This window comes from Thermobia domestica, chromosome 16 (genome assembly GCF_964235325.1).
Source record: "Thermobia domestica chromosome 16, izTheDome1.hap1.1, whole genome shotgun sequence".
NCBI classification, from domain to species: Eukaryota; Metazoa; Arthropoda; class Insecta; order Zygentoma; family Lepismatidae; genus Thermobia; species Thermobia domestica.
In genome coordinates, this window is record NC_137469.1 from 141,731,057 (window position 1) to 141,749,643 (window position 18,587).

Here is an 18,587-nt window from a genome sequence, read left to right on the forward strand (position 1 = left end):
GAATTTACGTACTTTCGATCAAAATTTGTTGAACATTGTGTCGAATCCATAGTTTTTGTGGTTTCCTGAGGTGAACAATGATACTCCCAAAGTTTAAAACTGAATTCAGCCCCGCAATTAGGGAGAGGAGGATTGGAAGATACATAAAAATAATCGAAAATGACCGACCTTAGTGTCCAATCCATAGTTTTTTGGGTCGTTGAGAAGAACAGTGACACTTCTGCTGCCGTTTAAATCTAAATTGAGCCCCGCAACTTGGGGGTGGGGGAGAGATATATAAAGTTGATCGAAAATGACCAATATTAATGTCGATAATTTTCGGGGTCCCTGAGATGAAAAGTGAAACTTTCGATGCACTTTAAATCCAAATTCAACCCTTTACACTTTATGTCGAAAATGAAACTATTTTCCCCGTGTGAAGAACGGGTTTTCTGATACTAGTCTATAATAAAGAATAAATCTTAAATTTTATTTTTTGTTCAAATAATACACAGGGTGTTTCAAAACAACATCGACAACGTTTGAGAGGTGATTCCTGACACCAAGGTAAGACAAAAAGTATTGACCAACCAGAGTGCACAAATGCTTCCTTTCGGAGTTATAGGCTGACGAAAACATGAAAAATTTAACTTTATAGGTTCATAGCTCCAAAACTATGGGACCTACCGTAGTCGGGTCACGACTTAATTTAGGAACTAATTTGTGCCCTGTCTAAAAATCCATGTTTCAGAATCCTAAGGTATTCAAAAGCATTTTTTATAGAGGGAGTTTGGGTACAAACATGTAATTAGTAATAGTCTCCAACTACCTCTATAAAAGTTGTTGCGGAGGTACCGCAGGATACTGAAATAGGTATTTTTGGATAGTGCACATACTAAGTGAAGTCCTGACCCGACAACGGTCGGTCCCATAGTTTTGGAGCTACCTTTAAAGTTGAATTTTTCATGTTTTCCGCAACCTATAACTCCGAAAGGAAGCATTTGTGCACCCAGGTTGGTCTATAATTTTTGTCTTATCTTGGTGTCAGGAATCCCCTCCCAAACGTTGTCGGTGTTGTTTTGAAACACCCTATAGTGAATTTATATTATTTAATACAGTATATATATATATATATACTGTATATATACAGTATATATATATATATATATATATATATATATATATATATATATATATATATATATATATATATATATATATATATATACTGTATATATATACTGTATTAAATAATATACATACACTATTACATACATACATATATATTAGACCAACCTGCGCGCACAATGCTTCCTTTCCGAGTTATAGGCTGCTGAAAACATAAAACAATGAATTCTAAAGGTCCATTGCTCCAAAACTATGGGACCTACTGCAGTCGGTCAAGACTTTACTTAGGAACAAGTATGTACCCTATCCAAATATCCAAGTTTCAGAATCCTTTTGTACTCACACAACAATTTTTATAGGAGGAGTTTGGTTTTTATAGGAGGAGGAGGATTTGAAGTACTTACCAACTACCTTTGTAAAAATTGTTGCGGAAGTACTGGAGAATTCTTCAGATTGGATTTTGGTTAGGGTACATATTAGTTTCTAAGTGAAGTCTTGTGCCAATGGCGGTAGGTCAGGAAGTTTTGGAGCTATGGACTTTTAAAGTTTTTTTTTTCATGTTTTCGGCAGCCTATAACTCCGAAAGGAAGTATTTGTGTATCCAGGTTGGTCTATACTTTTCGTCTTACCTTGGTGTCAGGAATCAATCCCGTTAACGTCGCCAACACCTAGTGGCCCACTTGCTGGTAAATGTCGATCGTTGATATAGCGATGCTTCGAAGGATTGCCGCTAGTGTGCCACCGGCGGCAGGGTTTCGTCAAGTTGAAATACATATCTAGACCACAGCGTGGCAGCGATGACTTCATTTTGGTCCGAGCTCCTTCGATTCGTCGCGGAGAATCGCGAACGGACCAACACTAATTATTGCCAGTCATATGCATGCGGTTATTATTATATATTATTTTTTCCTGATGAATTGCTTCAAAGTGAGCTACAAGGGTGAAGAAAAACTCTGACTCTACATCATAAGATGAAAAATCTTGAGATGAGTGCGTATAGACCTAACTGTATGGATTTAGATGACAACTGTCGGCGATCTTTAGAAAGTGAATATGGGAGAGTTATATACTTTTCCATGTGTCATAATAAAATGGCAATGTTGTCATAATATACAGCGGCGTAGCGTAAGGGAACGCCGGTATGCCCGGCATCCCCTGTTAATAAGAAAAAGTACGTATTTCATTATATATAAATTGTTTGCTTGTAATTATTACAATTATTTCCACTGCAATCTTCTGGCGCGCTCTCTCGACTTACTTTGACAAGAGGAACCTACGCATGCGCGTCGCTCAGATGCACATTTTCTGTCTTTCCTCCTGTCGTATGCTATTTTCCTCGGGCTTCCAGGCCTATTGAAAGCATCGGGGTTTTCGTCTGCTTTCTGTTGAATGCGCATGCGCAATACTTCCCTTCTCACTCCTCCTCATCCCTTGCAACCCCACATTTGCTTTAGATATACGCTGGCATATTCAAGTATTTCCAACTGTATATATTTTGAACTAAGCTATAGTTTCTGAACAGAACGTACGAGCCCTAATATAAAGGAAATAGAACAAAACGGAAATTGTTAGTTCAACGCATTTTTGAAACATGCCGGTTATGGAAATAATAGTATTAAAATAGTTATGCCTTAATCGTAACTAAATGCATCGTAATTGTAATCTTCATCGTAAAGGAGCTCACAGACACAGGCATAAATTTAAAGCATTCTGTAGAATTACGGTCACCGATCTGGTAGGACAAGAGAGCCACCACTCCCCGTCCCTCTCAAAGATTGTGCCAGAGCCCTTCAGTCACTGGCACAAATCTCGGGAACATAAGGGGAACATGTTCCCTACAATCTTGTCCCCCCCCAATAATCCGATTTGAGATTGTGATGATGATGATTTCTATCCGACTGCCACAAAGGAAACTGATGTGCTTTGACTTGTTTTATTTTTAAAAAAGAATCGTATTCTTTAATATTTCATTGTCATTAATTATTAGTAGCCTATTTTCAACTATTTGCTTAATTCCTGTAACAATTCCTATAATGCTATTGTGGTAATCATAATTTTGCTCAGATAAGAGTATTGTTGCGCCAATTATAGGCCTGATTGATTTTCTTTTATAGTTTTGGGGAAGTCAATATTTGTATTGTTATAAAACAAATGTCCTTAAATTTTAATGTGGATCATTGTGGATGCGTAAGAAACATGTCAATTATTATTATGCATATATTCAAATTTCAGAATGTGCTCACGGCACTGAGTTGTAATAATGATATGTACCACTATTTCGTCTACATCATTTGGTATATAATATACGAGTACAACAGGTTTACCTCAGAAATCTGATTCATCTACTGTAATATAAGTCTCTTCTCCCCTCCCCCCACAATAAGCCTTAAAATGTGCCCTTCTGCCGATGTTATAAACAACTCTGCTCCCCTAATCCTCCACAGCATTTTTTCAACTTCATAAATATTTTGAACATCGTTAAAAAAAGAAAGGGATTATGGGAACAGTCTTACCCATCCCACGAACGTTGAAGACAGATTTGCGCCCTTGACTTCAGTATTTGGATACAGAAACAGGCCCCCAGAGTTGGTTTAATTGCTTTGTATTTACATCTTCAAATGATATATACACTCAGGCCCATATTCACGAACGGGCGTCTGAGTTCCGGACCCAAGATGACAAATTTCTAGGGGCGATATATATATATATTTTGAAAGAACGAGATTGACGTGTGGTATGTGGAGAAAAAAGCCGCCCACGAGAAAGAAATGAAGGGAACGATACTGGAAACAATGTTCATACAAAAGTGGGGCCTAGTTTTTTCGTCACATCGGTAGTGGCAAGAAGGAGCTGAGACAACTGGTTATTAAATTCTAACGTAATCTACACATTCGCTTCTCTATGCCCCACTAGACCTCCAATTAGGGGGGCTTCCTCCTAAATTTTGTATAACCCTATATTTCCATTCGGAATAGCTATGTACTGCTGCTTGCAGTAGTACTCTGTCGCACAAATGACTAACTTTGGCATCCCCATTTCGGAATATCACGCTACGCTACTGATAATATATGTATTTTCATTTAATAGAAGAAAATCAAATGTAAAAGTTAGTAATAATAAGAATGCAAATAAAGAAGTAAAGATAATTTAGAGATTACGCTGTAACCAGACGAAAGAACTGTTAACACTACCTCATGTTGACTTTTATTTTGCCATTTCCTCTGCGTTTCGTTCTCAGCGTAATTCATAAATTGCGTTTACATTTTTATTACCCTCGTACATATTGAAAATGTTAAAATAAAAAAGAATGTCAGTAACGAGTCCACTGACACTACTGCCACTTCTATCTACACTAACACCACTGAAATTTTCTTCGTCACTCCTCATTGTTTGCAAAATGCACTCAACAATGCAGTCATAAACAACAAATCCGTCAAAAAAAAAAAAAAACTAAGGAACAGCTGCCTCGTAGCGTTAACACTGAAAAATACATGGGAGTATTATGTGACTAATATACTGCCCCCCGATGTTAAATAAAAAATCCGAAACAAAAGACGGCTGAATTGCTTGTAAATATTTGCTCCGTGCTCCCGACACAATATTTCGGGTTAATCCAGATAAGAACGTAACAAAAATATGATGATCGTAATAACTCGGGTTAATCCAATTTTACGTCCAGTATTATCCCGGGTTAGTCCAGTATTATCCCTAAACGTAAATATTCGGGTTAATCTGGGAAGCGGTTAATGGAACTTTAACATAGTTAATTTATTTGGTGAAATAAATGGCAGTACAAAGTAACTTTGGAGAAATAACCTTCATTATCATTTAAAAAATATATGCACTATTCTTATTTTAAAATTTTATGCACTCCCTAAAAAGTCATCGAGTACCTCAGGATGAATACTGCTGTTCTAAATCATCTTATTTGATTATTTTCCACTTTCTGGCCAACTCTTTACAACTAATTTAATCAGTGATAATCGTTTCTATTTACTTTTACCTTACTTTTGATATATTTAGTTATGGCTAATAAGTAGAGCAACCCACATTATGCTTTGTTTTTTGTTTAATTATGCTTTTTTTCAAATTATGCTGTATTATATTTTATTGCTAATTTCAATCATTGTTTTACATTAATCCTGTATAACGCATAATATTTACTATACATTAAATATTCTAAATATCTTGATCTATTTATTAATATTTTATGCAACCAGTTCCTTTCATATTTAATGAACTTTCTACTTAATGCACTGTAAAGAGATATGGTTTGCTCGAATCAGTTTTTAATCAGTTGTGTGCGCCTTAGACGTGCATATATACAGAAGGGGAAAGTAAAAGATGTCACCAAAAAGTGTGCTCAAGTTCAAGAGGTACACATAACAATATCGTGTGGAATTCTGTACTATTTATTGTTGGCTGAAAGTTTTCTTCTACTTTCTCTTTTTTTCTGTATATCAAAGGATTGCACCGAAAAGTTTACAGGAATAAAAATAAGCTTTTCATTGTTGCGTTGTTATGTTCTCAATAATTTTGTAATGTGAATATTGGTTTTAAAAATGTTAATAATGTATGTTACACCGGTACTTGCAGTTAAACAGAATTTTCCAAGAATTGTGCTATATATTTTAAATTATGCTTTATGCTTTATTTTCTAAAATTATGCTTTATTCAAGGTGACCAGAACTTTTACTTTCAAAAACGGGACACATACGAATCGGCGACGGGGAAGGGGAGGGGGTGACTTCCACATTGCATTTCGGGACTCAGCAGTGTTTTCAATTTACAAAATACACAAGTAAAAATGATAACACAGCGTTTCTAACTTAAGTACTACCCAAAAATACTTTTAACTACTTGAACGCTCAGAATTCCCACTCAATTCCTAATTGAACCACAGAACACTCAATTCTCATTTGAATATTCAGAAGTTCTAGGCACGGCTGAACCTTCCCAATGAGTGTTGGTACGGAAGAGTGTAGAATTAGCATTGACCATTTATATTTTGAATAATAATTACGGGACACCTGGGTCATGTTTGCTTTAAAACGGGACATTTAGGCGTCCCGTTTGAGAATCAGAAAAAAACGGGACATCGGTTGAAAATAAGGGACTGTCCCGGCTAAAACGGGACGTCTGGTCACCTTGGCTTTATTATGCTTTTAAAATTAGTTTCTTCTTTACCTTCAGACAACCACAACCATGTTCAAGGTACCAAACATATGTGTAAATTGCTTTTATACTTTTGGGTTGCTCTGCTAATAAGTAATACGAACAACTAGAGAATCCTAGTAGAAATAACGGTCCTACTTTCTAATCAGAATTTTAACATTCAAGGTAGTTCTTAGGTCTTGAGGAGCAGTGGAATAATATTATTTTTTGTTTCTATTTCAGGATGGGTTAGGATTTGAAATCGCGTATTCACCTGACTTGTCATTCGATGGAAACGCACGATTAGACAGACTGAAACTGTTTAATTTTCCATCAAACCCAAAACCAGTTAGCGTAAGACTCAATAACCAAAGATGGCGCTCAGGAGATTGGTATTACAACAAAAATTCTAAGGTAAGCAAGTAATGCTTTGACTAATACGTTCGGTGGAGCAGTTATCATATGACTTGCTCAACGAATCATTAAGGTGGATCACTAGGTGTTCTCGGTGCTATGCTAAACACTGCTTGAATAGTGCAGCGTTGCCAGGTAGTGTCGAGTGTTTACTGGAGCCAGATAATAAATGAAGTAATCATGGATTTCTGCTTGGATACTTACTGGAAAAATTAGTTTTCGACCCTTACCGCAATTCACAGCTAAGTTCCGCTTCTAGAACTGCAACGCTAGAACCCTGGAATTTAATTTACAAATTTGGCAACAAACGCATTATGGCGTTCTGCGCCAGTTTCTTCTCAAAATCTATTTCCTTAAATGTAAATTAATATTTAAATAAAATGTGAAACATAACATGAAAAACGATCAAACAATATATCTATTTCGTAGTAAGATCGTTACTTTAAAATACTTTTCATAAAACTGAGAACCTCTAGTAAGAAGTAACACTAAGTGTCATCTTGTGTGTTCATTGTAAAACGAATCAAATATTTTCTTTTGTTTGATATCTTTTTCGATATCAGAAGACGCAACCAAATGAATCAGTGTCTTGTATTGTAGCTCAAACGTAACTCTATCTTATAGTACAATGATTGTAATATGTAACGTTTCATTGCGCAATAATTAAGGGAATTGGCTAAAATATGTACTGACTTTCGGGTGGTGATCCACCGTAGAGGAATTTTTTGGCTCCTAGTCTTCAGCAAACGAGGCATAGGGAAATATATCATATGATTATTGATATCTCTATATGTCTTTTCGCGCGCGATTGAACGTGCATAATCATTGATTGTTCTAGGCTGTTTACAGATATTATATATAAAAGTAAAGTGAAATTCCCTCCTCTCTTGTCTAGCGTAGCGAGTGACGCTGTTAACAGCAATGCAATGCTGATATCGCCTGATTTAAACCGTGAGCAGCAGTTAAAATAGGCCAAACATACAATAGAAAAGCCCTTTCATTGCAAAAGCTGTCGAAATTTAATTCAAAATAATGAAAATCAAAACGAGAAAGTCACTTAGACATAAAGACATTAGTGATTTAATAAAGTTTTAGATAGCACAAAACTAAAAAAAAAAGAAAAAAAGAAATACAATTATAGGCTACATAGCTTCCCCGTTGCTAAATCGTCAGCTTAACGCGTGTGGGTTGAACCAATCGTTAAGGTGTAGGTCCACGTCTCATTTATCTACGGCGCTGAGACATTAACTCTTAACATCAGTACAGCACAATTCAAGACGGGTAATTTGGGGGAATCAATATCACACTCATGATGCAACAGAAACAAACATTTCGAAAATTACATGCGATAAGCAAGAAAATATTCTTTTGACAACACACTATAATCGCTTATAAATTTGTTTCAAAGAAAGGTCTGTTTTTGGAGGTATTTTTTAAAGGCCGTACCTGGGATGTATATGGAAATATATAGCGTGTGCCCACCTAATATTTTTATAGTGATGCGTAAACATACCTTGAATTTACAAAAGTACGAACATATGTAGGTATATATGCTAAATTTTTAAAACGATCGAGCGTGTACCTACCAAACATTCTAACATTATTACCGTCTGTACTAACTGCTAAGTTGAAATTATTTTATGTCACGAAAATCATGATATTTTCGTCACTTTTCAAGGAAGGTCATTTTTCTTGGAATTCCAGACTGTAGTCGAAAATTGATACTTTCCCTGAGTAATCAGGGCGAAGGAACGAAAATCAACTTCAATTGAAAATACGAAATAGACATAAGTATGCAAATACAACCTGACAAAATATGAAATGAAGTCTTAATTTCGTGCTTTCTTCTACAACTATTAAAAACATCTATGTTTATTCTTGCTTGTTTCGAATGCTCAGTAACTTTCCTTAACCAAAGGTCACATTCAGTACCTAACTTCGTAAAATTCTGTGTGGGAGAACGGGATACAAAAAATACAAAAAAGTTATTATAACTGGTAAACTGTTATGGAATGTACCTGCAGCTGTTCGTCTGGGGTAGTATGTTTTCACATCAGTTCTAACGTCGTATCGTCTTCAGAGGTTGATCAAGCCATTGCTGATAGTCAAGTTGAACAGTTCGTATTGATCCAGTAAATCTTTATTTTTTTTATTCTATTTTGTTATTATTTTTTTGCCATTGTGTCATAATTTGCTTCAGCCTCTTCACCATTTTGACACACTCAGGATTCAAGTTCAGGGGATTTGCTGAGATCCGTGATATTCGACGCTTACTAAAGCGAGAGCTGCTACAGAAATAACAAAATTTCTTGCAATTGCAGTTACTCAATCTTGCTAACGAGCAAGTTCAATTACATTTCAGTGTAAAGTAGAAACTAACATCTCCGGAAATCGGTTTATAGCCAGATACGCATAAACAAAATTTTGATTTGGGTGGAACGAAGACAAAGTTCAGCACTTTATCCTTTCTCAAGATCTTTGACTGTGAATTGCCAATTTATTTGACTTGAAATATTCTAATTTTTCTTTTGTCTATAGTCAAGAAAATCTTAAGGGCACTTTCCACTAACAAAATACTGAGAACTTCTCACCCTATTTTATCTCCTACATCATCACTTCTGGCATCTAAACATAAAGTGTGTCAATCTTAATTAGATAGCAGACAGTCGGAGATTAGCACCTACGGTGAATTAGTTGGAGCTTAGGGTGACATGCTGCCTAGGACTTGCATATTTGGCACAGCCTCTTGATATATCACAGAGAAATTAATTTATTGTACTCGCGATTTCCCATGTGGGTGTTTCTGCATTGTAGATTATCTGGATTGTTTCTGGATTTTTCTATATTGCTGGGTCCATTGTCGATGGCAATTTGGTCTTTGTAATTTATTACACAAATGCTGCAATTTTTGGAAGGTGGGAGGAGAGGGAGGAGAGGGAGGAGAATGGAAGTCCGAAAATAATGCCTAGGACGCCAGAGTGTATTAATTCGATCTTGACAACGGTGATGTGTCACTTTCTGAAATGTTATCATCCATACGACATTTATAATGATAAAAACGGACCAATTTTAGTTCTGGACGGGATTGTCTAATTCCTTGTCAGGTATGCTTATGTTCGTTCCATGTTCACATTCTCAACCCTCTACTCTTATTTTCATAACAATTATTGTTTCAGTGTTTTGCTCTTCTTCAGGATTGTCCAACTTTTACGTTGTGTTTCCCTCAATGAAATCAATACCTCCTTACGCTGCGGTTCTAGCCTTCAGAACATCCTTTTAGCATTGATCGAAACGTGGTCTATTAACTTTTAGTAACTGTTCGATTCAAATGTATCAATAAACTTTCCTTGTAACCCTTAAAATATGAGACGGATATGTTGTTATGAACTTTTTTATCTTTCAGCACCCCTGCTTACTTTCAACAATCTCTCCCCAAACAACACATTATTGTTCAGGCTAAAGGGAGAGAGAATAGTTTAACTCAGGAAATTATTGCAAAAGACCTTTGTATGACCTTCTTTAAAAGGAAAAACTGCAAACTCATCTTTATTTCACAAGCATCGTAGTCTATCAGCAGTTAGATTTTGATATATATGACTTTGAGAAGGACTCCGGTCGAAGGCAGAATAAATACGTAGTTTTGTTGTAACGCTCTACAAGAAAATGAATCTGCACAAGAATTTACAGAGATTGATACGTTTCCAGTGGAAAAAATTGAAGTTGTTACTTTAATATTTTATCCCACTATCGATGCTCGACATAATGGTAACCGTACGGGTCATTTGACAAAATTGCCGTTTTCGCTGAAGCAGGGATATATTGTCCCACTCCTGATTGCAGCATCTCCAATTACCATACTTCAGAAGAAGGCCAGTGATGTTTTGGTCATGTGACTTGAAGCTTTGTCCTGGTGTACTTTTGCACGATCCATATCGTCGCTGTGTAAGTTGAAGATACAACATGTTGTTGATAATAAGCCGCACTGACTTTCACATTTCTTCACTGTTGCAAACCTTGAGCTTCCCTCTGTCGCAGAAATCATAACAACCATAAGAACTTTCGAGAAATTTTCTTTGCAATGATGCACAAAGAACTGTCTAGGTGATGGCTCGAGCTCTTCCAACCACTATACGTCCATGTTTCGCCCATTGTCACATCAAATTTCAGGCAGTCAAAAGCTAAGTGGATTTCGTACTTCGCTTTGCTCTTCCTGATTTGCTCCGCGATTCACCGTGGTGTTAGCACATTCACGGCTGAGCTTGAAGACAGTTTGCAAACTCTATTTATAATAGGTTGCATGATTCACTAATTATTTATGCAACATATGTGTTGCTCTCTGAAACCCTGTCTTCAGGTATTGTTACCTGCAAGTTGTTCCAGCGGAAACGGTTTTGCTCTGTAGAGCTTCTGGAAAGAAAATGAGTACTCAATTCTTGTTAAAATGACTGTGCATATAAGATTATTGTAACGCTTAGACTATAATAATTATTTAAAGTAGATATATCTCAAAAGCAAAAATTCGTTTGAACGTTAACCTTTAACATTAATTTTATCTACTTGTATTTATGATGTTATCTATCTGTCTAATGTAAATATTAAAGATAATGAAGTATAATATGACGGATTAGCCTAAAAAATCAATAAATGTTTAATTAATTCTAGACTTTGGAAGCATTTGATTTGGACATCCCATTGACACGAAATTTCAAACTGGAAGTGAAAGCAAGACAAAATGAAGGGAGAATAGAATGTCCGGTGTCATGGAACCGTAAGTATTATTACTGAATTATTATAGGCTGTATTCAATTTTAGATACATATATTTCTATTTTTATACGAGGTATCGATTTTTTTTATCTTATAGTTAATTACGTCATTACAATTTGGCCGTATGTGGAGTTTGAGTACATTTGAGGTCAACATTCCTTGATATACAGCCAGCAACATTAATTATAGCTTGATTCAAGGCATATTTTTACTATTCTAACTTTGAGCAAAACATAATGGGATTTTTTCGTAGATATGGATTTTTATAAAACATTGTACGCGAATGGCAGTGTAGCTTGAAAGATATGTAAAGTCAACTTTAATATTAAAAGATCTTTCAATAATTTTTAAAACAATAAATTTTCCATACTTATCAGCATTATGAAGCAATTAAATATTTACTTGAATGAAGATGATAACTTTAACCTGGAAAGACTAGGGATTGCACTCAATTGAAAGCAACGAGATTTCATGAAAGGCTCATCATAGGTCTCCGTGGATAATATAAGCAAGGAAATTGATTAAATAACAAAATTTTGCTCTTTAACTACATATATAAGGCACGCCCAACTGAAAGTGGGACTGAGGTTGGGGCTCCGTTATTCTCAGTGGTAGGATTTTGCGATTTCTCTTGTAGATGGCAGTGTGTCAGGAGAAATTTTACATACAGTGGATAGGGTTTGTGTGTTGTTGACAGGTAACGAAGGTGGCATGGATTCCTCCAAACAGGCTCAGCGCGCAGTAATCCAATTTTGTCAACAGGTGTTAGTGGAGTTGACATTTCCCGTCGAATGAAGGGTGTGAATGGGACTAAGTATATATCAAGTACTGCAATGTTCAGATGGTGTAGTGAGTTTCATCATGGATGTGTGAGTACAGCGAACATGCCACGACCAGGTCAAGCACATGTGATCATCACATATACTGCGCAAACAGATACTTGGATACCTTAACCAAACTGAAAACAGCCATTAAAACTCACAGACGTTAAGCAAAGGTTATATAGTCAAAAGGAATTATTCTGTTGCAGAATAATGCCTGCCCTCATGTGACACACGTGTACAAAGATCTCCTACAGCATTTCGGATGGGAAGTTCTCCAGCACCCGCTTATAGCCCTGGCCTGTCACCCTGTGATTTTCATGTGTTCGGGCCATTAAAAGAAGCACTGAAGGGATGCCGGTTCACGGACAAGATGAGATCCGAGAAACAGTTGAGGAATGGTTCCGCACCCAACCCACGACTTTCTTCGCTGACGGTATCCATCGTCTCGTAGACCAATGAGACACCTGTCTCAGGCACCTAGATGATTATGTATAGACAGTATTGTTACACAGATCTTATCCTCTATGGCGGGAGCTCATGTGGTTCGGATTCCACGTTAATCAGTAGGTCCACGTCTTATATAGCCTCGCTGCTGAAAGGGACGTTAAACTCAAAATCAAATCTTATCCCCTATGTAACACTTTTCAATTTATAATATACCTATGCATTAAAATTAAATAAACCTTTGCTTAAATGTATCAGTCCAACTTTCATTTGGGCATGCCTTATATAATTTCTGGTAGGAAAGTATTTAACAATGTAATATGATACGCATTGTTCACCTAGAACAACAACACCTTTCTTCTCTTTAAAGCATCACAACTTCCCAACTTTTAACGCCTTTTCCTCAGTCTCAAATCTGCCCTATTTTCCAAACCAGTTTGCAAAAGCCATTGTTGGAATCTTCACCAAAGTCTTATAATGTTATTATATACCTCATTTATGGTCCAAATTATGTTCCCTTTTGAAGATGATTTCAATAATGGTAAAACCCAAATGCTGCGTAACAAAAAAATTGCATTATATAAGCAGACTTCGGTGATTTATTTTTTCTAAAAGCACCTTGTACCATACGCCACGAATTGGCGTGTGTTTTGTAATTACCAGTTACTGGTAGCTGCAACAGTTTTCTTCGTACTTTTTCTCTCATATGATGAAGAAAATTAAAGTTTATGATTCTCTTCTCAAATTATAAATATTATGGATCACATTCCCTATGACACTGTATGTCATTAACATGAATAAAGACTTTTTGAGAGATTCGTAAACATTAACATTCCGAACAAAATACTTCGTAAAGCACACGAAAAAATGTTTTATAAACATTATATCTTAAAAGCGTTGTCCATATTTCTCTGCACTGTACTTTTGTAAGATAAGACATTTTGCTTTATACAAATATGCTACCAAATTTTCTTTACTAATATTTGTTTAATTGTCTGTTGGTGCTAAATAGCAATTACATTAGTTGGTGTTTAGTGTAATCCACCGTTTGTTTTACAGTCCGTGGTCCAAACGGTACAATCAGTGAAGACGCTTGTTTGTCTGGTTGCGTATGGGACGCTGCCTCATCCACTTGCAATTTACCACCAAACGATCAATATGGTTATAGAGCGTCATCACCTGAATCAATTGAGGACGGGCGAGGACAAGCCCTTAATCTGTCAAAAGTTGGACCTAACTTGTATGGAGATGATTTGCAGGAAGTTCAGGTTCAATTGATTCTGTACGGAGACAACCTTGTAAGAATAAGAGTGAGTATTTACAGAACGACGTCGAAACTTCTGTGAATTTAGTTACTCTTAAAGATGTAAATTGCTTCTACGTTCTCTGCCTCTCACATGTAAGAGGTGCTTTCCAATCTCTGAAACACACGTAAAGGATACAGTATTTACGTGCCATAATGCAAGGTTTGTAATACTACTACTAAGCAAACACAATTCTATCCTTTGTGTATATATATATATATATATATATATATATATATATATATATATATATATATATATATATATATATATATATATATATATATATATATACTATGTGATCAAAAGTGTCCGGACACCCCAAAAACATATGTTTTTCATATTAGGTGCAATGTGCAGCCACCTACTGCCAGGTACTCATTATCAGCGACCACAGTAGTCATTAGACATCGTGAGAAAGCGGAATGGGGCGCTCCGCGGAACTCACGGACTTCGAACGTGGTCAGGTGATTGGGTGTCACTTGTGTCAGAAGTCTCTATGCGAGATTTCCACACTCCTAAACATCCCTAGGTCCACTGTGTCTGATGTGATAGTGAAGTAGAAACGTGAAGGTACACGTACAGCACAAAAGCGTACAGGCCGACCTCGTCTGTTAACTGACACAGACCGCCGACAGTTGAAGAGGGTCGTAAAGTGTAATAGGCAGACATCTATCCAAACCATCACACAGGAATGCCAAACTGCATCAGGATCCACTCCAAGTACTATGACAGTTAGGCGTGAGGTGAGGAAACTTGGATTTCATGGTCGAGCGGCTGCTCATAAGCCACAAATCACGCAGGTACATGCCAAACGACGCCTTGCTTGGTGTAAGGAGCGTAAACATTGGGCGAATAGTGGAAAAACGTTGTGTGGAGTGATGAATCACGGTACACAACGTGGCGATCCGATGGCAGGCTGTAGGTATAGCCACTGCCCGGTGAACGTCATCTGTCAGCGTGTGTAGTGCCAACAGTAAAATTCGGAGATGGTGGTGTTATGGTATGGTGGTGTTTATCTAGGAGGGGGCTTGCACCCCTTGTTGTTTTGCGTGGCACTCTCACAACGCAGGCCTACATTGATGTTTTACGCACCTTCTTCCTTCCCACTGTTGAAGAGCAATTCTGGGATGGCGATTGCATCTTTCAACACGATCAAGCACCTGTTCATACTGCACGGCCTGTGGCGGAGTGGTTACACGACCATAACATTCCTGTAATGGACTGGCCTGCACAGAGTCCTGACTTGAATCCTTTAGAACATATTTGGGATGTTTTGAAACGCCGACTTTGTGCCAGGCATCACCGACCTACATCGATACCTCTCCTCAGTTCAGCACTCCGTGAAGAATGGGTTGCCATTCTCCAAGAAACCTTCCAGCACCTGATTGAAAGTATGTCTGCGAGAGTGGAAGCTGTCATCAAGGCTAAGGGTGGGCCAACACCATATTGAATTCCAGGAGTACCGATGAAGGGCGCCACGAACTTGTAAGTCATTTTCAGCCAGGTGTCCGGATAGTTTTGATCACATAGTATATATATTTCTCATTTAAGGTCAACCACATCTTATGATTTTCAGAAATAATGGATATGGAAATGAAAGAATACCCTTTCATCAACTAAACTTCAAATTGCTCCCTCCAACACTTGTAGACATTTTCATTGCAACTCTGTTCAGAGTTTGTGATTTTCTAGTGAAACAATTATTGAATCATAACAATTTTCAATTAACTTTTCATCATAACTGTTCCATAGTATGAATGGGTGATAGTATAAATAATGCAATTCTTTGTGAAAAAATCTGTGGAGTCAGAGCTACTTGGTTTTGTTTCCGATAAAATTTTGGGAATGTTATGTCGACGATGGTTCAAAAAGATGGAAACAAAAAGGAAAAAGACCTAAATAAAAACCAAAGATATATGAGTAGAGGTATTGAGGGATATAATCCTAATAAGATGGTATAACTGTATAACTGAGGATGATGTTCTAAGGTAGCATTAACTCTTACAATTAAATTATGCTTTGTAAAGATAACCATACGACAGGTATTTGTAGCATATTGTAAACGTTCTATCTCAATGTCTTTTTCTAGAGAAATACATTCTTGTTGCTTTGGACTCATAGAATTGTAACAGATTAAACAAGAACTAAAGAGATGATTACCTTTGGAATGTACGCTACTTGTCTCCATATCCAGTGCCCACGCAACCCAACCTGACCGCAGGGCATCAAAGCTCTCTGGGATATTCAGGCTCACAGCAGAAACTTTACAAGGACAATGGCAACAGTGGTTTATCCAGAATTTTGAACTTAGGGGGGTATTCAAAAAATCTGGGGGATGCTTTTTTTATAAATTTTAAAATCCATTTATGCAACGAACAATTGTATTGGATATCCTTCCTGAGCCAGAGACAATTACCGTCGACTTTATCATGCTTGGTGTGACGTCGAGATTAAATCGTTGGCAATCGATTGATCAAACGTTTTGTGACGATCACAGCCGTGTAAAGGTTGATTTCTATTCAATCTTGCGTTGCGTGCTTTGCTTGAAAATTTATCTTGTCGAAAGTAAGTTGTTTTTATTCTATTGGCACTTAAGAACAAGAATTCAAAATCTTTTAAAAACCAAACTAGCGAGATTTTTAATGGGTGTTCCCGTTGTGTCTGAAGGCCCTCCAGCACTTTGTAGAAAATATTTTAAATGATTTTATCTTTAGGCAAAACGGAATACCCGTTCTGCCTAATCTTTCGAGACGAGTAATTCTGTCCAGGGAGGGATTTCTTCAAGAGAATTTTTTTTTTTAGTATTGTAACAGATTCTGTAAGAAGAATAACTATTTCTTTAAGTTTGATCATAAATTTTAGATGTTATTCTGCTTGTTCTTGGTAAAAAATGACTAGATACTGGCCTATTATTAACAGCGTTATTCACATCTATATCAGTAAAAATGAATGTGATTAAAAAAAAAAGCTACCTGCATAGAAATGTAAAATTGATTGACTCAGTTGCAAGAAAACCATTTGACATTGTAGCTGAAACGAAGATAAAACAAACTTACTTCGGTCTAGTATCAAATCATTTCACAACAAAATTTTATTCAGTTTTCCAGTAGTGCACCTCCAACATGTTAAGGCTTGCACTCAGGGGACGGCTTTAGGATTTTAATTTTGGTTTAAGCCCGCTCCCTCGCGTATGGATACATATGCACATTTGATTGATTAATGACAATAGGAAATTACTTTTACAGTACTGGTTGATGCTGTTTATTAAATAATTATTTACCATTAATATAAAAAGTGGAAAATACATTTATTCTTTATTGTATCTTTTAGTGTTTATATATTTTCAGTTTTATATATTTTATATATTTTTGGGTAGGTCCGTGCCTACCCGCTAAAACCGCCACTGCTCGCAGTACGTAAAAGGTGCCACAGTTCACTGTCTCAAGACATGTTTGGCCATATATTAAGCAAACAGTGCAAAAGATGCGTAAGACGGCCCTTATCCCCGATTATCTGACCTTTTGATTTGATTGAAACTACAAAAAACATACAAGTATTTAAATATTGATATTGATATTTTATATTCCTGCTATTTACATTGACAATATAAATATTAAAATAGAAGTACATATGATACAATTGCATATAGTATAGAATTATGTATATAAGAAATAAGCTGATAAGGTGATACCGAAAAAGGAGTTGTGATTTAAAAGACCAACATTCTAAGAGTCGCCTTATGCATCCTCTTGCATTGTTTGCTTAATATATGGCTAAAAATGTCTTGAGTATGTGAACTGCGGCACCTTTTACGTACTGCGACTCTTAGCATGTTAGAGATGAACTACTGAAAGAGTGAATAAAATCTTTATGTGTAACAATTTGATATTATACCGAATTAAGTTTATTTTATGTTCAGTTACAATGTCAAATGCCTTTCTTGCAACTGAGTCAATCAATTTTCCATTTACCCGCAGCTATTTTTTAAAAATTACAGTCATCTTTACCAAATAGATGTGAATAACACTGCTGATAAAGAACTGTATCCTCGTCATTTTTCCGAGAAGAACAAAAGAATAACATCTTAAATTTATGATGAAACTTGAAGAAATAGTTACTTTTCTTACAGCCTCTGTTAGAATTACCAAAGTGATTATTACGAATGCTGGACAAAATTCAAGAGGACAAACCTAAAGGAAAATATAGACAAAACGGACTAAATTGAAGCGACAGAATCATAGGAGCAGATTAATAAAATAATGATTATTTTTTCTTCAACTATTATGCATCTAAAATCTTATCTGAAATTCTTCACTTTACGGAAATAACATTTTTAAAAAATGCTGAAAACCCAATAAAAGACGTAAGATTATTTTAGTGAGTATAGGTATATTTCACATTTTGATGTTTGCTTTAAAAAAAAATCTTGATCAGTATTTCAGAATTAAAATAAATATTCATATATTACTCAAAATAAGAGACTGCTATATGCTACCACACAAGAACGACTTTTTAAAAATCAAGCACCATCACAGTTACTTTTCCTAATTAAAACGAATGGTCTTACTGCA

At 36.2% G+C, this 18,587-nt stretch overlaps 1 protein-coding gene across 1 annotated transcript in view; it reads left to right on the plus strand.

The window, feature by feature from the left end:
- Positions 1–18,587, plus strand: part of LOC145673465 (lysosomal alpha-glucosidase-like) — a 140,936-nt gene that overhangs the window by 70,021 nt on the left and 52,328 nt on the right. Inside the window, exons 5-7 of the mRNA XM_081743186.1 lie at positions 6,505–6,675; positions 11,338–11,443; positions 13,769–14,019. Coding sequence (XP_081599312.1) covers positions 6,505–6,675; positions 11,338–11,443; positions 13,769–14,019 — 528 coding nt within the window. The remainder of the gene's footprint in view (positions 1–6,504; positions 6,676–11,337; positions 11,444–13,768; positions 14,020–18,587) is intronic.